This window comes from Durio zibethinus, chromosome 6, assembly GCF_047325235.1.
Source record: "Durio zibethinus cultivar Kanyao isolate XHJ-2024 chromosome 6, ASM4732523v1, whole genome shotgun sequence".
Taxonomy (NCBI): Eukaryota; Viridiplantae; Streptophyta; class Magnoliopsida; order Malvales; family Malvaceae; genus Durio; species Durio zibethinus.
Window position 1 is genome coordinate 26995937 of NC_143167.1, and position 23447 is coordinate 27019383.

The 23447-nt window shown below is 34.2% G+C and overlaps 3 protein-coding genes across 4 annotated transcripts; 1 reads left to right on the top strand and 2 right to left on the bottom strand.

The window, feature by feature from the left end:
• LOC111285249 (uncharacterized) lies at positions 1 to 3824 on the bottom strand. The gene is made up of 3 exons (XM_022874591.2): positions 3137 to 3824; positions 1121 to 1376; positions 1 to 656 (listed from the first exon to the last, which is right to left on the bottom strand). Exons 1-3 carry the CDS (start codon positions 3470 to 3472, stop codon positions 283 to 285), a joined length of 966 nt encoding a protein of 321 aa, XP_022730326.1. The 5' UTR covers positions 3473 to 3824; the 3' UTR covers positions 1 to 282.
• Positions 3825 to 4450: 626 nt separating this feature from the next.
• Positions 4451 to 10383, bottom strand: LOC111284793 (syntaxin-32-like). 2 transcript variants are annotated; one of them, XM_022873746.2, is made up of 6 exons: positions 10058 to 10383; positions 9656 to 9961; positions 7802 to 8049; positions 7501 to 7670; positions 6778 to 6981; positions 4451 to 4873 (listed from the first exon to the last, which is right to left on the bottom strand). In XM_022873746.2, exons 2-6 carry the CDS (start codon positions 9894 to 9896, stop codon positions 4714 to 4716), a joined length of 1023 nt encoding a protein of 340 aa, XP_022729481.2. In that variant the 5' UTR covers positions 9897 to 9961; positions 10058 to 10383; the 3' UTR covers positions 4451 to 4713. The 2 variants fall into 2 exon arrangements, with proteins under 2 accessions (XP_022729481.2, XP_022729482.2); XM_022873747.2 differs by having other exon boundaries at positions 9656 to 9985.
• Positions 10384 to 13310: 2927 nt separating this feature from the next.
• LOC111286444 (uncharacterized) lies at positions 13311 to 22477 on the top strand. The gene is made up of 5 exons (XM_022876401.2): positions 13311 to 13581; positions 13742 to 16292; positions 17646 to 19412; positions 20606 to 20861; positions 20946 to 22477. Exons 2-5 carry the CDS (start codon positions 13815 to 13817, stop codon positions 21521 to 21523), a joined length of 5079 nt encoding a protein of 1692 aa, XP_022732136.2. The 5' UTR covers positions 13311 to 13581; positions 13742 to 13814; the 3' UTR covers positions 21524 to 22477.
• The last annotated feature ends 970 nt before the right edge of the window (positions 22478 to 23447 follow it).

Sequence of the window (23447 nt, forward strand, 5' to 3'; positions counted from 1 at the left end):
TCAGCAGCAAAAGGTATGTAATACACAGAAAAAATTAAGCTCAGCTGTTGTCTGATGAAGAATTTTTGGTAAACAAAACTGCCATAACAATGTGTTCGATGATAACTGAGCAACAATAAGATCCAATAAGCTAAAAAAAATAAAAACTTTCTTTTAGTCCATTCGGATACAGCTAAAAAGGTCATATTTTTAAGGAAGCAAAGCCCACTAGTTATTTCGCATTGTCATATGAACAACGAGAAGTAGATGTTCACGTAATGTATGTCGATCAAAAGGGGGCTTTTACCGAATTGGCTGCTGGTTGTAATGGTTCTTCTCTTTCTTCTTTGCAGCAGCAAGCCTTGCACTCCTTGCAGCAGCCTCTTGTGCGGCAGATTTTGCAGCAGCATCCATCTCTTTACTAGATTTCTTCTTCTTCATAGATGCCATCTTCTTTAGCCGCTCTTTCACATCAACAGCAGATGCATCCTCCTCAGTCTGCTCAGTCCCAGCAGCTTCATCCAGCCCATTGGTGGCATCTGTGCTAGTAGGCTGATCCTGTGATTCTTTTCCCTCCTTTGATTTATCCTTCTTTTTCTTCTTCTTGGCACTTTTAGACTCTCCTGGAGGATTTTCCTTCTTTTCTCTCTCTCCATCTTTCTTTTCTTGTTCAACATCTGCACATATAAGCGATAAAGACCTAGGTTAGAAGAGACTTTCAATAATAAATATTTGAGCAAAGGGATTGATAAGGACAAGAAATACCATCTTCACAAGGGTAGAGTTCATCTTTACAGCTAAGCAAGCAACATATGATATTAAAAGGATAATGCCTAAATACAAAAGGTTGCATGCATGTGTTTGAGAGAGAGAATTTCATATTTCAAACGTGGACTCACAAACAGCTTCAAGGTTGTGTTACATATCACGTCCCAGGAGACAATACCTCAATCATCAAATATTGTTTGTTAAAACATGGATCATCTAAGATTTGATTCTACTGCTTTCTTACCTCAACAATAGGAATAAATAACAAAAAAAAAAAAAGGACTTTCCACCAAATCTAGGGGAACAATGTTGCAAGCAAACAATTACAGAGTACCATACAAAGTAATAGAAGCACTAAGTTGGCTAAAATTACCACGAGGTTCATCCTGGCCATTGCTCTCCTTCTGAGTCACTCCAAAATCAGCAAGAAGAGCCTCCAGCTCTGCAAGTTCCTTTTTCTTCCTCTCTTTCTTTGAAAGTTGTCTTTCTGCTTCCTTGGGCAGTGCAGGAACTTCAGGAGCCTTTTTCAGCACAGGTTCTGGATGTACTTGAACCTCTGGTTCATGGTCATGATCTTCCTCCATATCATCATCACCTTCGTCTAAAATATCTTCTTCGCTCTCACTATCCTGTAATCCCAGATAAATTAAAAATGAATGAGACATTGCTTGTCAAAACACAAACTAATTTCCATCATTCATTCTGAATCAAGTATAGCCATCCAATCATACAGGATAAATCATTTATGCTCAAGGGTCTCATCCTTTTTGGCAGAATAACAAAAGCATAAATGAACCTGAGCCTTGGGAGGGCCCAGTTGCGACACCCAGCCGGCTCTCCACCAGTAACTGTAGTGCAATGTTCTATCTTATATGCCATTAACTTATTCTCCAAGACAAGTATAAGTCAAGCCCATTCCACTTGTTTGTTACCCTTCTTCTTCAACCTTAAATTGCAAGAAGCATACAATAAACTTCCACTTAGAACAAGAGAGGAATAAAATATAATCTGACACCTCAAGGATTTAACTATTTATGCAACAAGACTAAGAATAAATCTTAAAGTTCCAAAACTAAAGTACAGCCATACCGGAATGACAAGATAAACCAATAATTCACCAGCCTTTTTCCTTCTTCCCTTGGGAGGATTACCAAAACAACTTTTCCTATCTATTCTTTTGACAAAGAAAAACAAGGAGCAAGTAAGATCCACTTCAAATGGTAAAGCAGGAATGCGAAAGTAGATCATGTTTCTGGGAAAAAATTCAATATCATAAAAAAAATATCTAGATTTTGGTAAGTTTATAACAATGTGATCCTCAAGTGCTGGAAGTGCTATAATACTACTACTGGGTTTCAAAATTAAATTAGAATAAAATATAAAACCAAACAAATGAAACAAAGATACACCACCCTTGATTTCTATCAGAGCATTATAAAAAATAAAAAGAAAAATACACCACCCTTGATTTCTATCAGAGCATGATGAAAAATAAAAAGAAAAAGAAGAAAGACAGTTCATCCACGGAGAAAGAATAAGAAAAAAATATTTTTTCACTTTAGCTCCATCAGACATTAGTTTCATGTATCAAATGTAAGTTTTTTTTCCCATTTCTTTTTGAGAGTAAGGTTCTCAAATGCACAATGTTAATCATAGTACATTTCTTAGTATTGCAATCAGAATAATAAGCATTCTAAGGATAGACAAATATCCAGTCTTCACCATAAGCTTGAATAATTTTAGTTCAATGCTGGTAAAAAGAACCATGAGTAAAATCTATTACTAATTTTACTTAGAAAAATCCAGCCAGTTATTTTATTGCTTAGCCCTACTCTACCAGTTCCTTCGAAGAGATTGGAGTTCCCATAGATGCATTCAGCATAATATCAAGGTCTCCCGACCTTCAATACAACCTTTTCAAAAGAATTTCTATAAAAAAAATTCTAGCAACAATGAATGACTTATACGCAAGAATTCTCAAGTATCACATCTATCACCACAAACTCCTAATAATTTAACACCCAAAATAGCTCCAAACTTAAACTTAAATTAAGAACAACAGGTAGAAAACAATAAATTCAATCTCGGATATATGAGAACTCAAATCAACATCTCCACCCTCTTGCCAAATTCCAACAAGAAGTATGTTATCAGTTTGAGCCATCAAAGAATTGATCAAACCACTGACTTCTAACAAAGTTCACTTTTCAATCATCGTCCAAGAGGCTTCCATTCCAGGATTTCCCATCACATATTAATTTCAATCATTCAAATAATAACAAAATAATAAAAATATGTATCTTTAAAAAATTGCATTAATGGATTCCATCATGACAATCCATTTATAAAAGAAAAGAAAATTAATCGTTTAACCAATAAGTTAATTCACCTCTAAATCGGCGGTCTTATCTTCATGACTCTGAAAAGGCTCGGCGGATCCCCAACCGGACTGAGGAGGAGCGGTTGTAGCATAATAATCATCGTCATCATCGACATCAGCCCACGATTTGACAGTGAGCGGGGCCGGAGCCCAAAACACCTGCGATTCGGGTTCTTTTTGAGGTTGTTGTTGTTGTTGTTTCTGAGACTTGGAAGAAGACTTTTTAGAAGAACCTCGGTCCTTGTCAGATTTCTTCTTCTTCCGGAGAGTTTCGAGAGCCGCAAACACGTTCGTATTGTTGATCACCAACGATCCTTCATCTCTCCTGCTTCCTCCTCCAACCATTTCTCCCTACTTCCTCAAAACAAATAACCAAAAAAATCGAAACGAAAAAAAAAAAGAGATCGAGATGTTAAAAGGAAGATTTGTTTAAAAATACTGGGAGAGAACGAAATGAATGTTTAGACTTTGTTGAAATTGGAACTGATAAGAGATGAGAAAGGAGTTTGTGTTTCTCGGGAAAAATGACGAGGGATGATAAAATTAGGGTTTGAAATGAAGCCTATTTGTTGCAGAGAATAAAAACCACTTAACGTAGGGTTGGGGCTATATTGGAGGAGATAACGTAAAATGTGTAACGCGGAGGAGGTGGGGTGGTGGACGAAAGACGTGGGATTTAATATGGGGTTGTTGTTTGTCTTTATCATTTTAACCTCCGAATGGGAAAATTGGGGTAGTATATGATTTTTTCTGAAAATTACTGAACGAGGTAAAATCTTGAACGACCTCGTTTTCGGATTGGTTTCTTTTCTTTTTTTTCTCCTAATATATTGTCGAAGTAGATCGGTAAGTCCCTTGTTCATTTTTTTCTTGATAGTAAAAATAAAATCTCTCATTAAGGCATGAACCAAATCTAATTTTTGCCTGGCTTCTCTGCAACATAACAAAATGAGACTAATTTTTCTCAAAAAAAAAAAAAACCCATTTCACGTAGGACGAAATTTGTTTGGACAAAATAAAACTAACTTATTGAGCGCTGAACCGAAGATCTTACATAAGATTTAAAAAAAAAAAAAACAAGCTACAATATCATAAGGCAATCATCAGAAAACTACTACTAAAGTGAACCTCTTAACAGTCGATCATCATATCGAAACTCATTGACGAAATATTTTTTTATTTTATTAAATTTATATATAATTTTATTAGATTTTTATTAAAATTTTAAACTACATCATTTTTATATTTTCTATCTTATTTTTTTTGTCATATTAACATATATGTTTAAAACTATAAAATCTACAGGCACATTAGGAAACATTCTTTCAAATAACACCACAATAAATAAAAAAAAAAAGGAATAGCTTCTACCATTCTCACTGTTTCCAACACCGTGTAATTTACATGTACCCGTACATATACATGATACATCACAGCAATAAAAATGGCTCCAATCACAACCCAGCAGGACTGGATTGTTGCTTAAAGCAAAAAAGATGGTATATATGAAAATACCAGAACAGTAAGAAAAGGCAATATCATTCTCTTTTTCTCTTTTCAACCAGCCTGCCATCTCGCTTTATTGACTATGCCACAAAGAATAGAAAAACCATAAGGAAAAAAATCAATACAAAAAATATCTTGATCACAAGCCACCTGTTAGATGATATGCTGTTTAGGTACTTGAGCAAAGCTCCCTGCGCTCCCTCCACATTCGCTAAGGTGTCATCCATGTTCTCATCAATCCTGAAAGCAAAACATCACACAGTCCAGCAGTCCACAGATCAGTTAAACGATTCAGGCTGCAATATCGATGAATACCGAATCTCTCTCCATACAAGTGAAATTATTTATGATAGTTGGATATTATTCATAACTTTTGACAGTAACTATGAATTGATGGCTTTTATCAGTGAATCTATCTAATTTGTATGCCCATTTACTCTCTTGTGAGGAATTGATTAATATCTGAATAGGAATGCTAATATTCCCTGGAAGAACTACCTAATTAGACCACCAAACAGTAGAAGCAACTGCTCTTGTTGGGGTTTAAACATGTTCTCTATGCTAGCTAACAATTGGATTCTCAAGATGTTTCATGCCAAACTTTACTGCAAAATGAAAAAACCATCATAACTTTGTTTACTCTGATGGACAAATGACTTCTCAAATTCTCCCAAGTAGCAATCCATGATGCATACTCAGACGAAATAACTAAATAGTAACCAAATAGGAAGGATATCCCGCATAACCGGTCATTTATTTGGGAGACCACAACATCTATGACCACAAACTCAGAACCAATAAAACAATAATTACATTAATAATTCCACAAGTAATTATAAATACTAGGATGACAACCGCCACTTTATCATTGATTATTGAATTCTATCATTGCTTCTAACACAATAATGCAATTAGGTGAAACAGGAGTGAGCAATCGATCAGGTTTGGTTAATTTGGTTGTAAGTTAATTTAGCAAAAACCAAACCGACCAATTAAAGGAGTGAAAACTGAAATAAACTGAACTGAAATAAGTCGGTTTTTTCCATTTCAAATGCCATTCTCCATTCCCATTCCCATTCCAAAAGAAAACAAAAATCACGGCAAAATCCCCCCACCCATCCTCCCTTAGCTTTGGACAACAAACATAAGCTATTATTACATGATAAAGAAGGGCAGACACAAATGAAAAGACCACGACTAACCTCATTTTCTCTAAAAGTAGAGAGATAGCACCTAAGATTTAAAACATGAGAAGCATCCTGGAATGCTCAAAATCATTCAAGTGTGATGGATTCAAGACTGCATTGACAAAAAATTTGAGGTGGGTTGAATACAAAAGCTCAATACACAAATCAATAAAAGCACCAATGGCTACAAGATAAAGCTCCAAGTACTTCAACTTCCCATCAAAACCAGGAACTGGGTTCCACACTCTGACCTCAAAAGAATTGGGGTTTGATGCATATCAAGCCACAGAACTCCATATGTGCCATACGCCAACCATCAGAAACAGAGTCCATGGCAAAGCATGACCCTTGAAAGATCCCATCTCTTTGTTGATATATCTATCAATTTCTTCTTGTCTTTTGTTGACATATCTATCAGAAACAGACTTGGGGTTTCATAACATAAATGGGTGTTGGGTAAATGGGTATTTCACACTGGGTAAGTTTTGAATGTCGGTTTTTTGGGCTGGTTCAGTTCATGATTTGCAAAACTGCAAACTGACCGATTAAACAGCAAAAACTGAACATGCAACCGAGAAAACCACGAAAACCAAAAAAAAGGGACCCCAATTTAATTGAATTTCAGTTTTTTGTTGGTTTATTCGGTTAAAACCGACTAACACTCACCCCTATGCAAAAGTCTGCTAAGCTTAAGCCTAAGAAGTTTTACACTGCCTTAATAAATTATTTGGTCAAACTTTGCTTGCAAATCAAATAACAGCTTAGTCAACTTCATCAATGACCATATACACTGTTAGGAATTCCAAACAGGATAAACATGAACAGTAACTACTATAACGATACAGAATGCATCATACTATGACATAAAACACCTTATGTGGCAAGTGATACATTAAGAAAGAAAAAAAAGTAATATGTATGCTGAGTGGAGTTACTTTAAAAAATAAATAAATACACCTGATAGCTATCTCTCCTTGCTGAGAAACCAGAGTAGCTAGCTGGTTGAAGATGGTGCCTAGCTCATGAATAGTAGATTCTACATTTTGAAGAGCTTGAGCTCTGCTCTGCATGTAACTGTCGTGCAATGGAACCATTTGTTGTTGCTGCTGCTGCTGCTGTTGCTGCGCAAACAATGGCTGACTCTCCGCATCCACCTGCTTTCTGTATAATTAAGAACCAGAAATGAAGTTCAATGTTGTACAGAATTTCAAGTTGATATAGTTCATATAAGAAGTTAAACAACTAGACTAAAACAGAAGCAATAAACAGTAGTTGATTCCAAAAGAATTAGAAAAAGAAATGAATATTAACATATATATAAAAAAAAAAAAAAAGACTGCATGAAGAATTAAAGCAAATGCAATATCACTCAACCATCACAAGCACATGCACGCCCTACATGCATGGCAAAAAAGAAAATAGAATTTTGTGGCTGTTCTGGCAAAGGAAAAGCAGTATGCAATTGTCACAGCTGCTAAAAAGCACAAGAGCAATTTTAAGAAATGTTCAATGAGCATTCAATAACAAATTATTGTTAAATGGACTTGGAAGTTCCTAAAGAAAATTCAAGACTTCTAAGTGCTAAATCATTTTATCCAGTTAATAAGTCAGAGGTATGTTACTTGTGGAAAAAAAATTAGTTATAATTATATTCCTGCAAAAAATCTGAAGAACTGTTACCTGGGAAACAACTGTGATGAAGATGCAGACCCATTAGCCCATTGAGGAAGGTTGTTTGAAGCTCCAGCTGCTGATTTGACAGCCAGGGGGCGCTGTCGTACAAAAGGATTTGGAGAATCTTTTGAAGCAGAAGAAAATAACTGTCTTCTATTCTCATGAACTTTTAAATTCTGTACAAGGCAATTCAATTACTGTAAATTGTAAAGGGAATGAATTACTAATGACATAACTACAAAGAATAGTAACAAAACAGATCTAGGTAAACTAAGTGAGCAAACACACTGAAAAAGCTTGGCCTTACCTCTGTTCGCATGGTGAGGACTTCTTTGAACACTTTCGTGGCACTCATCAAGCGATTCTTCAAGTCATCAACGACTGTGGTTGAATGACTAGAAGTGTCACTGGAGACACCACCTTCGTTTCTAGAATTGCAGAAAAGCTGAAGGTCTACCACTGCAGAATTAAGTGCAGTGATATCCTGCTTGATAACTGCAGTAAGCTCCTGGATTTCCATAGTAGGGTCATCAAAAACTGAAGTCCTCTTGGCCACTGCAAAAGTAAGCAAAATATAGGGTAACAAGAACATAATGAATGAAAAATATGTGGGAACATAGTAACTATGATAACAATAACAGCAATGGCATACTCCTATGAATACCTAGTCTGTTTGTCTTCTATAGCTGTCGTTGACAGTTGTGCAGACTGGAATGGATTTCATCAAGTTCAGCTACAACAATAGTACAATCTAAACCAAGACCACCAAGATGGGATCATTTCCTACTTCAATTTTGATGGTCAAGTCTAGCATATGTTAATTCAATTCCCATCAAATCACAGACAAAAAAAAAGGAAGGGGGAGAGCAGAAGGATGGTTTTGAGATATCTGCACAGATATCAACTTATAAGCAGAGTAATATTTGACAAATGAGTAGCTTCCTAGTCCACTCATGTACAATAAATGAATCATGTATAAACATAACCAAACAAATATCATCATTCACTGGCATCATTAAAGACTTTACCTGGTAGAAAAGGAAAGTGAGAGAATGGAAAGGGGAAGGTGAAATAGATGGAAGAACATGATTTTGACTCATGCTTGGTAAGATCGATAATATGTGCAAATGCCATTTTCTGTAGGCATCCTCAAGGCCTGGTCACCTGGCCAAGCCCTTGGTCCCATTCCAATTTGGTCCAGGCTTTTAGGCCAGAGGAAAGGTCCAATGCAATTAAATTATTTATTAATAAATAATATACTTATTTAATTTTAATTCTAAAACATATTCTGAAATATTAATATAAAATAATATTTTATTATTTTGATAATAATATAATATATAAATGGGCAGACAGGACCGAACTCAAGGTTGATTTGTAAAAGAGGGAGGCCTAGTAGGCTCGAGCTGGCCCTGCCCATACTAACAAAAACTCAATCCTCTCAAATTAGAAATCTTAAGGGAGAGAATGGTCTATTTTGTAAGTTAAATGCAGCAAATGTACAAAGTTGTCCACCTTTATAAAATAGTTAGCCTTCTATCTCCACTAACAAAAGTTATAAAAGGTTAAATCATGTGACTTTCATTTCTTTTCTTTCACTTTTCATTTTATCAAGCATTGTATAGAAAGCCAACAGAGGAAAGAAGCAAAATTATATTTTCATTCCTTCCACTTTTCTATTCTCTCAATTTTCTATCCTTCCACTTTTCCATACGTATTACCAAACAAAGCCTCAATGAACATTTTGCTTCTAGCTTCTACTCTTAACTGCTTTTTTGACCCAACAGGAGTTTTTTAGCTATTCAAGTACAGTTTTTCAAAAATTAAACCAGATTGAAATTCTTTTAAGTAACTAAGGCCTCCTTTAGCATTGCTGTTGAAAGCAACTTTTGCATTCAAAAGCTGCTTTTGAACCAAACACTATGATAAACAAATAAAAAAATGTAGCTTTTCAGTTTAAAAGATTGATTTTCCAACCCAAACCAAAACGCTCCTAAATTCTAAGCTATATGTCCTGAGAAGCTAAATTTCAGGTTTTAAATAACCCATATCTGGCTTACCTTCATCCTGATAAATACTATACCATATAAACCTCCATCTATTTTTGTGCATTTCTTAAATTTTTTTTTTAAATGTAAGTAAAGCAGATAAAAGTACTTACATTTTGCTAAATTTGAAAGCTTATGCGAAGTCTGATGAATCCCAAATCCAATCTTAGAAGCCCTCCTATTAAACTCCGATTGATGCGCAACCATAGATCTCTGTTCGTCCGCTCTAGACGTACTGCTACTCAGTCCATTTTGGCCCGGCCCAGACGAGAACGACTTCCTTAACCTCTCTGCTGCGCTCTGAAATTCTTGCGTCCGATCCCTAACTGACGATTGAACCACTTTTACAGGCATTTTTTTGTTAACCTCCCCGATCTTCAAAAAACACTCGCAAAATCCCTAGCCTAGCATTTGATTCCCTAAGAAAAAGGAAAACGGAAAGGCTACAAAAGCATAATTTCCTGCGTTTTCTTCGAAATTAAGCAAAAATTACGGGTATGGACGGAGATTCTTACTTCGAATTGGAGAGATCTGAAACCCTAATCTTCCAGATCGACCTTAATTTGGAAGAAAACGCTATCGAATATGGTCCAATTTTCAAGAGGAGACGAAATTGAAGCGTTAGATCTTGATCGAGATCGATATAAACGCTTATAATTTGTGACGTGTAAGCTTCTTTTCATCACATTAATGCGATCGGAGGGTGAAATTGAACCCAACGAATTTCGGGTGTGGCTTTAGCAGGTAACGAAGCGATACATCCGAAATGGAGGAAAGAGCTTGGCAGAAGATTTTGGGGCCAATGGCCAATGGGTAAGCCGCGTAAATGATCTACTAAGGTAATTTTTTGCATTGGAGTCCCTCGATATATATTTTACCGTTTTAGCCATTTTTTTTTTTTTTTTTAAGGCAAGTAAGCAAGCCACAACAATAGAATTTTGCTCGAATTTGCTCTTTTAACTTTTTCCGCATCTTATCGTTGTGGCCACATTCATTACGCAAGTGAACAAAAAGAGTGTCTTAAGAATCAAACGAAGTTCATTGATGGGTGGGGTTGTTTTTATTAAATTCATGTAAAAATCAGTTATTTTGTTTTTAAAAAATAAATTATTTTCACATACTCTTGATGTTAGTAAAAAATAATAATTTACCTAATAAAAAAAGTTACTTGATAAATTTAGTGGACAATTTTAAAAAAAATATATGTGAAAAATGTATAAAAATGTAACGATCTCTATTTATATATTTTTAATATTATTTTATTTTAACTTTTAAGTAATTCACTAATTGAATTTATGTTGCTTAACGGTAACATTAACTTAATAAAAAATTTTAATAATATAAGCAATATAAATATCTAATCCAAATAATTCATGTCAAGTATGTAAATATTTCACATGGAATAATTTAATCCATTTAAGCACAATTTAAATTAGCAACCAAGATACTCTTCATTTATAATCATAATGGTAATTATTAAACATAATAGAAATAAAATAATCATACATGTTTTCTAATGTGTGATAAAATAATCCTGAGTATCTTTTTTCATTTTTTTATCCATTTATTTTTCCATCAATACGATATATGGATTTTTTCTCTAAGAAAATTTTGATTTACCAAGTTTTAAATCTATATAATAATATTCTATTTTCAGCTCTTATTTTGAGTGAATAAGGCGACTTAAATATTTTAAATTAAATTAATTTAGGAATAATAAAATACTAGTGTTATACTCCAATAATAAGTATTATTAATATACACTCGTTGTATGGGTAAAATAATAAATCAACTAGTATTTTTTATCCGTGCCATGTTTGAGTTTTTTTATTATATTTTTTTATAGTTAAACTTTTAATTTATATTAATTTTTATATTATATATAGATAAATAAAAATATCACAATCATTTATAATTTGTAATTTAAAATTAAAATAATTGTCGATATATAAATTATTATGAAAGAATCTAAATAAGTATTACAAAAGTTTTAGATTATGAAAGTAAAATTATATACAAATATCAATGAAAAAGTTAATATTTTATTCACAATTACATAAAATTTTTAAAAGTATATATTATTTTAATATAAAAACTAATATTTACACATGTGATATATTATGAAAAACTTTTTCATATTTAAGTTTGAAATTTTATCTTGTCAAACTTTTGCGATGAAAAAAAATTGATTATGAGAAAAAATCATAAATATATATTTAATAATTATTTAATTTAAAAAAATTTAAATTTTTAAAAATTTAGTTTATCAAAGTTTAATTTTAAATTAAGATAAAAAAAGTCATTATAATTCTAAATTTAGATATGTGTGTAATTTTAAATTGAGATAAAATTTTTTATTTTAAATTATAAAAAAATAAAGATAGAAATTAGTAAATAACAGTTATTCAGCCACAAATTTTATTAATTTAAATTTATATGAATATTAATTTAGACGGTGTATAATTTTTTTTTTATGATTTTTAAGATTTTAAAATTTAACCTTTAAAAACTATTTGAATTAGATAATAGTGAAATATGAGAAGATATATTTTATTATATTCAAATTAAAATAAATCTTATATATTTGAAAAGATTTTGATAAATGTAAAATTTGAAACTTTAAAATTTTTAAAAATTAAATAATTAATTTAATTATTTAAAAATATCTTACGTGTTAATAATATAAGTTATCCACCTAAGCATCCATATAAACAAATATTATCAAATTTTTATGTATGTTATAATATAATATTATATATGATGACTTATTTATTTATATTACATATAAAGTTTTTAATTGAATTGATTTCATGAATTAAGTGTTAATAATTTAGTTAAAAAATATTCAAAAATAAAATTGAAAGTATTTATATATATTTTAAATTTTATAAAAACATATATTCTTTAAAAAATACCTACTCTAAAAAAAAAAATTGTTAACATATTTTTACTACGGTAACTTTCTTATCTATTTGAAAATACATTATTCTCAATCAAATTCTAGTTATTATAAATTTATAATTTAATTAACATTAACAATGCTACTATATCATGGATTATTTAATGACTTGTTATGCCGAGGAAAAAACTTTTTCGTTTTGGACAAAAGTGTGATTACGAGAAAATTTGAAGGATAGAAGTGTCATCTAACTTTTAGTTTTCACCACGTCAGTCTGCGTCTGTTGTACAGTTACCATCTTTCATACAGTACCTTCCCTCGCACGTACAACAACAACGAACTCGCCGTTTTAAGTCCAGATACGTGACACTGGTCACATTCATCTGCCACGTGTTCAGATTAAAGCGAGTTTCCGCTACGCTCCATTTTGGCGAGTGGCTTTCTCACTTCTTTAATGGCGCCTACTAACTTAAATCTTGATGGCATTTTTGCTATTTCCCTAAATCATTAGGGTCAGTTAACTAATAAGAAAATGGAAATGTGAAATAAAACCTTTTTCTTTTTTTTTTTTCTTCCAATTTACCGTTTTTTAGCAAAATTGTGCCGGTTAAATACCACACATCTCTCATATCCATTCAAAATCTAAACCGTCCACTCTTCTTTATACCCAATTGTGGCCGTTCGATAATCTCTTTTTTTACCCCGAAAATGTGGATCCGTATTAATAAATCAGGCAGCTTTAAATAATCAGAACAAGAACTCCACCACACTTTCTAAATCCGAGGGTTAGCATATTGCCACGTAGCTTAATCGAAAAGCCTAGAAACATTTTTCCTATTTTTCAAATTTTGATTTATTAATTCTTTTTTGTTTTTGTTTTTTGTTATTTTCGATCTAAACCCTTGCTCTCGTGAAACCGAAAGAAACCCCAGGGCTCGTCCCGTCTCGTACGGTAAAAAAAAACCAAAAAAATGAATTTCAGAAAACAAAATTTATTGAGAAATTAATAAAAAAATCGACATAATTTGTCAGAAATTATTTTCAATTCAAAATCCCTAGATTCAAACCCTAGCCTACGCTCGTACTCTTGATATTCACGATTCAGCGGAGAAATTGATGTTCTTTGACACACCGATCCAAGTAAGTAATAAATTTTATTGCGGTTTTCTTTGCTAATTGTTTAATTTGTTAAAGAAATGATTTGAACATATGAATATCGGGATTGATCGTCTAATTTATAGAAAATTTGAGGGATTTTTCTTTTTTCATGATTTTTGGGGGTGCATTTCTGGTTTTACAGATCTGAAGCATGTTTGATGGGAATGTGAAAAGTGGGAGATTGGGATTTCCCTGTTTGGATTGAGGGATTGTTGATGGAAAACAGAATAGGAAACTCTCATGGAGTGGAAATTCCTAAGAAATCAAGATCTTTGGATCTTAAGAGTTTGTATAAATCTGGTGATTTGAAGGAGTCTTCTAAAAGTAAGAGTTTAAAGAGGAAAGAAAGTTCGCAAGAAGATGATGGTGAGAAGAGGAATAGTAATCATAATAACAAGAGAAAGAAGAGTAGGAAAGCTCCTCCTCTCATTAGTTTTAGAACTGTCCATGATAGCAATAGTAGCAAGAGTTTAACTGAAGTGTATATTGGGGGTTGCAGTTCGAGGTTGCATGGTTCAGAAAGTTTAAAGAAGTTGGGTTTGAGTCAGACATCCAAGAATGGTTCCACTGTTAATGGAATTTCACTTAATTTGGGTGGCAGTGGTGCTAGGATCCCGAGGCGTAAACGTGGGTTTGTGGGGCGGAACAAGTTTGAGGATAGTCAAGTGTTGAAGTTGGCAGGGAGATTTAGTAGTAAAGTTGTTGTTGTTAGTGAGGAGGTGAAGCTAGCCTGTGATGATTCTGGCAGTCAGAACGAGTCTTTGAAGGTTAAAAAGGAGAAGTTTATTGATGATTTTAAGAAAAATAGAAACAGTGAGTCTAGTTCAGTTCAGCATTTGAAGGAAGAAGATGGTGTTACTGGTTACTCAGCTGTAAATGATGGTGGCTCTTCATTAAAAAAATCACAGAGGAAGCCTAGGAAGAGGAAGGATTCTGTAAAGGGTGGTAACGGTGGTGCTAAGAAGGCTGAGAGTTTATTAGATTCGTCTGTTAAGACATGTGATGATTTTCAAGAAGATGATGAAGAGAATCTTGAAGAGAATGCGGCAAGGATGTTATCATCACGGTTTGACCCAAGCTGTACTGGATTTTCTTCAAACAGCAAAGTCTTTGTATCACCATCTGAGAATGGACTGTCTTTTCTCTTATCTTCTGGTCGGAATGCTAGTTCTGGGTCCAAGAATTTGTCTGGTTCTGAATCTGCATCCGTTGATGCTTCTGGTAGGGTATTGAGACCAAGGAAAAGTCATAAAGAGAAGGCCAACTCAAGGAAAAGGCGCCATTTTTATGAAATTTTCTCTGGAGACATGGATGCACACTGTGTGTTGAATAGAAGAATCAAAGTGTTTTGGCCTTTGGACAAGAGTTGGTATTATGGCCTTGTCAATGACTATGACAAAGAGAGAAAGCTTCACCATGTAAAATATGATGACCGCGATGAGGAATGGATAAACTTACAGAATGAGAGATTTAAACTCCTGCTTTTTCCCAGTGAAGTTCGAAGCAAGTTTCAGCTGAAAAGATCTCGGCGAGAGAGGAGTTCTGATGATAGAACCAGGAGCATGAAGCTCAACAAAGAGAAGAGGAACAGAAATGTCATGACAGAAGATGACAGTGGTAATGGGAGCTGTATGGATTCAGAGCCTATCATCTCCTGGTTGGCTCGCGCTGGTCATCTTATCAAATCCTGCCCTTTTCATGCTGTGAAGAGACAGAAAACATCTGCTTCGTCTCTTAGTACGCTGGGGCAGCCATTGTCGTATGATGAAGCTATAGATGAAAATGGTTGTCTGTCTGAGGCTTCATTGAAGGGGAACAAAGTTAATTTGTTCAGTGCCTCTTCATTGCTAGACAGACCCGTTGATGGCAGAAGGGTTGAAGATTCTTCCTTGGATAGCATTAGTTGCCCCAACAGCAAACATCCTATTGTTTATTTTAGAAGGCGGCTTCGCAGGACAGATAAAGTATGGTGTCAGGCTTCGCAATGCAATTATTCTGCCAATAGTGTGTCTGAATCTATCACTTCCCATGGCTCTGTTGATGAATTTCAGGATTTGGGAGAACTTGATGTTTGTGTGGGAAGGTTGGATCCTCAAGGAGATTTGGTTTTTAGTGATAATGCAGGGCATTTACTATTAAATATTTTGTTGTTACATTCAGAACGATTCAGGTTTGGGTTGAGCGTCCCTATGCTTTCTGTTGCAAATAACTTATTTGGAACAAAAAGCATTTGGCTGGTTCATAAGTTGCTACTTCAGTGTGGTATGATGATGATTGTCTGGCCAATGGTTCATCTAGAGATTCTTTTTGTTGATAATGAAGTTGGACTAAGGTTTCTCCTGTTTGAAGGTTCCCTGAAACAGGCTGTAGCTTTTGTTTTCCAGGTCCTGATGATATTTTATCGACCTACCAAGCAAGGTAAGTTTGCTGATTTGCAGTTGCCTGTAACTTCAGTCAGGTTCAAGTTTTCTTGCTCTCAAGATTTTAGGAAGCAGATTGTCTTTGCTTTTTACAACTTCCATGAAGTGAAGCATTCAAAGTGGGTGTCCTTGGATTCTAAGCTGAAAAGACATTGTCTGCTCAATGGGCAATTACCCTTGTCTGAGTGCACTTATGATAACATTAAGGCACTTCGGGACAGAACTAATCTGCTACTTAGTTCTCCTTCATGCAAAGACTCCTCGTCACTTGAGGTAAGCTTTGTTTCCATGTTATTTGGCTATTGAAATCTCAGAGGTGATTTATTTTTATGTGTGTGACTTGTGATTATCGTCTTCTCATGGAAATACATGTTTTATCTTTTACTATTGGCATATAAAAACCACACTTGCCCTTGCAAAAAGAAGGGGAAAAAAAGAAACCCATGCCTCAGAAAGACCCTAAGGGGGCGTTTAGTTCGCGGAATTTTGGATACCGGGGGAAAGTTTGATACTCCGGGTTTTGTTTGATTTTCAGGGCATCCTGTTATCAGATTCACTTGTTTGTTTGGGGGGAATCTTGGTTTATTAATTCATGTATAATTATCTTAATCTCCTTGACAAGTTGTAGGCAACCTTTCATTTTGTTTTAATAAAAAAAAACCCAAACGACAAATGATGCATTTAGTAGCAAAAGAAAAGAAAGATTTTTTTTTTAATTAAATATACCCGATTATGGCGTTTTATTAGACATCAAGCCGTAATTGTTTTATTAAAATATAAAAAAAATCGATTATGGCGTTTGGAAGAGCTAAATGCCTTATTTGCTTTTGTAAATATGTTAAAGAAAACATCAAATAAGGCGTTTGTTCAAAGGAAACGCCTTAATCAATTAAGGCGTTTCAAGAAAGAAATGCCTTTTTTGATATTTTGTAAAGATTCTGGAAATAGTATCAAATAAGGTATTTGTTCAAAGGAAACACCTTAATTGATATCAATTAAGTCGTTTCTTTCCTTGAAACGCCTTATTTAATGCTTTTGTAAAGATTTTAGAAAAAGCATCAAATAAGGCATTTGTTCAAAGGAAATGCCTTAATTGATAATCAATTAAGGCGTTTCTTCCTTGAAACACCTTAATTGCCACATATTAAAACTAAGTTAAAAATAAGGCAAATGTTTTTTTAAAAAAAGCTAAAACTGAGTTCTAGATGTACTTTTCAAAAGGATAATGGATATGTGACATTTTTTATTCAGGTTAAATTTGGAAATAAGGCAAACTTTTCCCCTAGAATCCTAAAATACCATAGGGAGGTAGGTTTCTGATTCTGGAACTTTGGGTATTGTTGGGAATCTGACATTTCCCCCCGTAATTGGATTACCCTTAACCAAACGTGGGAAACAAATACCCACCATCAAGATTCCGGGAGAAAATTTGTGGATTCCCCTGAACCAAACACACTCTAATTAGTTTGAGCTTTCCTCGGCTGTTTATTAGTTTTGTGTGGTCATTTAACTATCAGCCATGCGTTCCAGAGAGTTTTTTCATTGCTGTATGGTCAGATAGCTAATGTCTTTCTTTTGTTTGGTGGCTGTTATTAAATGTTATGAAATTTGTTTGCTATTGACCAGGGTTTAAGGAGAAGGTATGGGCCGTGCATCAACCTTATGGGTGTCTCCAGAGAATCTAGTTTTCTGAAAGTTGGTCAATTTTCTTCCAATTCTGAGAAGAGGCACAGAGATGTTCCTCTGTTTGCCCTTTCTTTTGGTGCTGCACCTACTTTCTTTTTCGGTTTGCATCTTAAGCTACTTATGGAACATCGCATTGCTTGCATCAGCTTTCAGGATCATGACTCTATTGAGCAACCAGGAAGCTCTGGTAATTTGTTGGTGGATGACTGTTCTAGTAGAGAGGACCACGTGAAAAAAAGTTCTAAAAGTATCGTAGAAAAAAATATGAAGGCTTCATTAAAGGATGTTGCTTCTGACACTCAGTTAAAAACACTTGATCTCCCTGTTTGTGGTAGTGGATTTTGGACACAGTCCTTGAGGACATACGAATATGGTGATCAAACTGTTGATGGAACTTCTGCCAGCTCTCATAAATTTGGAGAAGTTGGAGCCATGACCATTGGTCTATTACAGAAGCAACAATGTGACCATTCAGAGTCTCAGCAAATTCTTTCGTCATCGAAGTCTCCAATTGATTGTGATAAGAAGACTACAGGGTCTAGTTCTGTTTTGAATGGTATTAGGGTTGAGATTCCACCCTTTGATCGATATGAAGAGCATGTTGATGGTGAATTACTCATTACACAACAGTCTTCTGATTTGACTTGGAATATGAACAGTGGCATTATCCCAAGTCCTAATCCTACTGCCCCTAGAAGTACATGGCATCGAAATAGAATTACTTCTTCATCGATAGGTTATGATGCCCATGGATGGTCAGATGGAAAGGCTGATTTCTTCCACAATAATTTTGGAAATGGACCTAAGAAGCCACGAACTCAGGTATCTTACTCAATGCCCCTTGGAGGTTTAGATTACAGCTCAAAGAATAAAGGCCATCACCAGAGAGGTCTTCCTCATAAGCGAATTAGGAGGGCTAATGAGAAGAGATCATCTGATGTTTCTAGAGGTTCCCAAAGAAACTTGGAGTTATTATCTTGTGATGCAAACGTACTAATTACCCTTGGTGACAGAGGATGGCGCGAATGTGGAGCACAGGTTGTGCTTGAGCTCTTTGATCATAATGAATGGAAGCTAGCTGTGAAGGTGTCAGGGTCTACGAGGTACTCTTACAAGGCACATCAGTTCCTGCAGCCTGGAACTACCAATCGTTTTACGCACGCTATGATGTGGAAAGGAGGAAAGGATTGGATCTTGGAGTTCACTGACAGGAGCCAGTGGGCTCTTTTCAAGGAGATGCATGAAGAGTGCTACAATCGAAATGTTCAAGCTGCTTCAGTTAAGAACATTCCTATTCCTGGGGTTCGCTTGATAGAAGAATATGATAAAAATGCAACAGAACTGATATTTGTTCGAAGTTCTTCCAAGTACTTGCGGCAGGTCGAAACTGATGTTGGGATTGCTCTGGATCCATCTCGTGTTTTATATGACATGGATAGTGATGATGAACATTGGATTTCGAGAATTCGCAAATCTGCAGAAGGTGATGTTAGCAGCAACTCATTGGAATTTTCTGATGAAATGTTTGAGAAGACTATGGACATGTTTGAGAAGTATGCTTATACTCAACAGCGCGATCAGTTTAATTATGATGAAATACAAGAGCTCATGGCTGGAGTTGAGTCCATGAAAGTAATAGGAAGAATCTATGAGCATTGGCGGCAGAAAAGGCAGAGAGTTGGAATGCCTTTAATTCGACATCTCCAGGTATTGTTTGAAATGCCTTTATTTTGTGGATTTCTTTCCTTTTATTTTTATAATAGCAATGCCTTTTACTGTACAAGCTAATTGAAATTGTCAACATCTTTTCGGTGCAAGTGCACTTGATTTACTGAAGTACTTGGTTTTCCATATGTATTCAGTAGTCTTAATACTGTTCATCTATTAATTTATTTATATGTAGTTTCTTCACAAACACTTGTCCTTGCCATATTTGCATTCATCCTTGAAATTTATATGAAAAATTAAATCTAAATTCGCTATTTGAAGTTCATCTTCCTGAACATAGCATGTGGATTAGGGATTCTAGGAGTCTGTATAAACCAATATACTCTTTCTATTGAGATATAAATTATTATCAGATTATTTCCAGCATTATTGTTTTTGTGATGGAGTGATGCAATCAACCTTAGGTGTGACTCCTAAAGTCCCTGGTTGTGAAGCTTAGGATCTTTCCTTGTCTTGATCGTGTATTGCAGTCAACCTTAGTTGTGACTCCTATGGCATCCTAGGTGTGAAACTTAGCTATCTTAAATGCTTCCTTAAATGCTTTCTGTTTTCCGCAAGAATCAGGTCAGCGAATTGTATTAGAATCCAGCCCCTTGTGGCCCTATGTTATAAGGTGTATTGCTGTTTTTCTTGTTCATGTGTCCTCTTAAAAACTTGTCTCACTTGGACCATTATCAACACAATCACACCCTTGGATGTGCACGTGTATTTCGTATTGGGATTGCAATTTTTTATTTTTGGTGGGCTGTTGCTATTACGTTTGAAGTTCTGAGCCTTCACTAAATCAATTATATTTTGAAGAATTATATGTTATTTATCATTCTTATTCATTCTAAATGTAAGAAAACAAAAAATTGATTACCTACTCTGTGCTTGTCACCAAGAGTAAGTTGTCTTCAGGTGTTGTTTGTTTATTTGTTTGCATTTTTCTTTTTCTTTTTTTTTAAGCCTAATTATTATTGAGTATATGATGGGGTGTCGTATTTGTATTGCATCTATTTACTATCTAATTTTAGAGCCCTCAGAATTTTTCAAGTTCATCTCTCGAGGCTCTGATTTTACCTGATAATTATACCATGTTTACTGTGGTTTGTTTGTTGTTCATGTGTTTTATTTTATCTTAAATATTTTATGCAGTCTAACTTATGATAAAATATTTGGTTGTCATTCAGCTGCCATTATGGGAAAAGTACCAACGGCAAATGAGAGAGTGGGAGCTAGGTATGTCTAAAGCTAACCCCATTCTGTCCAATGGATGCTTAGATAAGGTTCCACTGATTGAGAAGCCACCCATGTTTGCTTTCTGTTTGAAACCCCGGGGTTTGGAAGTTCCAAATAAAGGGTCAAAACAAAGATCCCACAGGAAAATTTCAGTTTATGGTCAAAGCCACCCTGCATTGGAAGATCATGAGGGTTGTCATTCCTTCGGTAATGCTCTTTATGATTTCATTTCTTCTGGCTTTTTTATTATGTTTTCCTTTATGAGTCTGACTTCATTTGTTGTCATTTCAGGCAGAAGATCAAATGGGTTCCTTTTTGGGGATGAAAAGTTTATATATCCTGTGCATAACTATGAATCTTTAGAAGATTCCCCGCTGTCTCAGGCATCACCAAGGGTATTTTCTCCACGGGATGCAGGTAGCATGGGATATTTCCCCATGGGCGGTGATGGGTTTGATAAGAATCATCACCAGAAACTTCAAAGAAGCAAGTCAAAGAAATTTGGGACTTTTCTATCCTCAAATGACACACACATGATGACTTCATATAGTTGGAGACTAATTAGCAAGAGAGATAGAATTCATAGGGGGAACATGAGCTTTTCTGGGTGGCCAAGCCAGCGGCATTACTTCTCAGATGGATTTCAAAGGCATGGTCCTGAACAGTTGGATAATTCTGATATTGATGAGTTCAGAGTGCGTGATGCATCTAGCGCAGCCTGGCATGCACTTAAAATGGCCAAGTTCAAGCAAGAAAAAGCTCAGAAATTGCTCTTCAGAGCAGATCTAGCAATTCACAAGGCTGTGGTTGCTCTCATGACTGCAGAGGCAATCAAAGAATCATCTGAGAATTTAAATGGTGATGGGTAGAATGATCTGATGAAGCCTGGAGTGTTGATAGAATGAAATTAGCCAGCACCATGCACTTCTGGTATTGAAGATTACCAAAAAGAATTGACATTGTTTTCCCTGGGATGGATCTGGTTTTTCCTTTCTCGGTGATGGTGGCGTGGAGTTGTCATGGACTGTTCAAGTGTAAAAGTTCTAACAGGAGAGCTGGGAGCAGCAAGAGTACTTTTTTGCTTCTGCTACGTATCATGGCAGTTTTTTGTTGTGCAACCTCACAGCTTTTCCGGCCATTAGGTTTCTTTTTAACCCCAACAGCAGGTTACTCCGTTCAGTGCAACTGTTATTTTAATCCTGCCGCTAAGGGGTGTATGGGAATTTTGACAGCCGTTCTTTGTACATAATTTTTTCCCCCTTACCTCTTATTTTGTTTGTTTTCTCCCCTTAGCCTTGATATCAGAGTAGCAGGTGGCCGATATAATACAGCACCCCTTTGGAATCAAATTAAAATTTCCTGTCTGATTGAAATGTTTGGAGCATGTCGTAGATATGTATGAAACAAAGCGTACATCTGAAATGAGAAAAAGAAAATGCTGTAAGTAATTATCTTATAAATTTTCATAGAGATTCATTGAAGGGCAAGAATCTTTTGTTGCTTCCTCACTGTCTCTTGTGTCTATTGATTTTGATTTGTCTGAAGCAAGGGATGAATTCGGAAGCCATTATATGTAGGCTGTTGTTTTGTTTTTGTGTTGCTTCATCATTGTTTCAAGAAATAACAGCAACATGTGGCGAACTAGGTAGTCTTACTTTCGTCGTCTAGTTTGATTCCGGAAACTGTTTCCATAGATTTGATCTGCTCGTTCTTCCATCTAGGGGTGTAGACAAATCGAATTTTTGATGTACTATTCATGAATATGTTTAGTTTTTGTTTGTTTATATTAGTTTATTAAGTTTAATAAATAATTTTTAATAATATTTTTATATTTATTTATTAAATTAACTGAATATGAATAGATATTTGTTTAATTTGTTTATATTCATGAATAAATTTATTTAAAATTTATTTGTTTATTTTTTATTTATTATTCATTTGTTGTTCGTGTATAATAATATTAATAAATTTACATATTTATCTTTTATTTTAATCTTATTTTAAGATTTATTTATATATATTTGAATTCGTTTGTATTTATTTAGTGTTTGCTTGTTTAATTTTATTTGATTATGATTTTTTTATTATTAATGAATATATTTATTTATATATATTCGTAAATATATTTGTTTAATGTTTACGAATGAATTCATTAAATTTAATTAAATGAATATAAATCAAACGCGAATAATGTATTATTTAAATAAATAAATATGAACAAACAAAATAATTTTTTTAACGAATAAAAACTGAACATAAATATTTTTAAAAATAAACGAATAAAAACAAATATATATCCGTGTATAGTTAATTCATTTAGAGCCTTACTCAGCCGTTCACAATTCTTTACCTTTGCGGTGGGATGGTAATATTTGCCATTTTTGATTGTGGCATTTATGGGCTTCTGGTGATAGGATGGGTGCATTAGTGGTGGTTGATAGAAGTACTGGAATGGAATGAAGGCAATTCAGCACTAATATTAATTTCAACAATTTTCTTTAGGCTTTGTTGGATAGAAAGAATGGAAAAGGGTGAGAAAGAAAATTTTGTTAATTTACTGATTAAAATTTATGTTTATTTTTTTATTTTGTAATTTAATCATTAAATTATTAAGTTTTTCATCATCATTTCCATTAGTAGGAGGGATGGAAAATAATGCAAATGAAAAACTCGTTAATTCGATAATAAAAATTCATAATTAATTAATTAATTAATTTATTTTATAGCTTAAAATTCATAATTAATTTTTTATTTACTTTCCTATTTTATAACTTAATTATTAAATTAGTAAAT

Coding starts and splice junctions, on each gene's coding strand:
- LOC111285249 (XM_022874591.2), bottom strand. CDS start 3,472: ATGGTTGGAGGAGGAAGCAGGAGAGATGAAGGATCGTTGGTGATCAAC. Junction 1,377..3,136: donor ATAAGACCGCCGATTTAGAG/GTGAATTAACTT, acceptor CTGGGATTACAG/GATAGTGAGAGCGAAGAAGA. Junction 657..1,120: donor TGGCCAGGATGAACCTCGTG/GTAATTTTAGCC, acceptor TTATATGTGCAG/ATGTTGAACAAGAAAAGAAA.
- LOC111284793 (XM_022873746.2), bottom strand. CDS start 9,896: ATGCCTGTAAAAGTGGTTCAATCGTCAGTTAGGGATCGGACGCAAGAA. Junction 8,050..9,655: donor GCTTTCAAATTTAGCAAAAT/GTAAGTACTTTT, acceptor TTACTTTTGCAG/TGGCCAAGAGGACTTCAGTT. Junction 4,874..6,777: donor CAAGGAGAGATAGCTATCAG/GTGTATTTATTT, acceptor TTTTGCTTTCAG/GATTGATGAGAACATGGATG.
- LOC111286444 (XM_022876401.2), top strand. CDS start 13,815: ATGGAAAACAGAATAGGAAACTCTCATGGAGTGGAAATTCCTAAGAAA. Junction 16,293..17,645: donor AAGACTCCTCGTCACTTGAG/GTAAGCTTTGTT, acceptor GCTATTGACCAG/GGTTTAAGGAGAAGGTATGG. Junction 19,413..20,605: donor CTTTAATTCGACATCTCCAG/GTATTGTTTGAA, acceptor GTTGTCATTCAG/CTGCCATTATGGGAAAAGTA.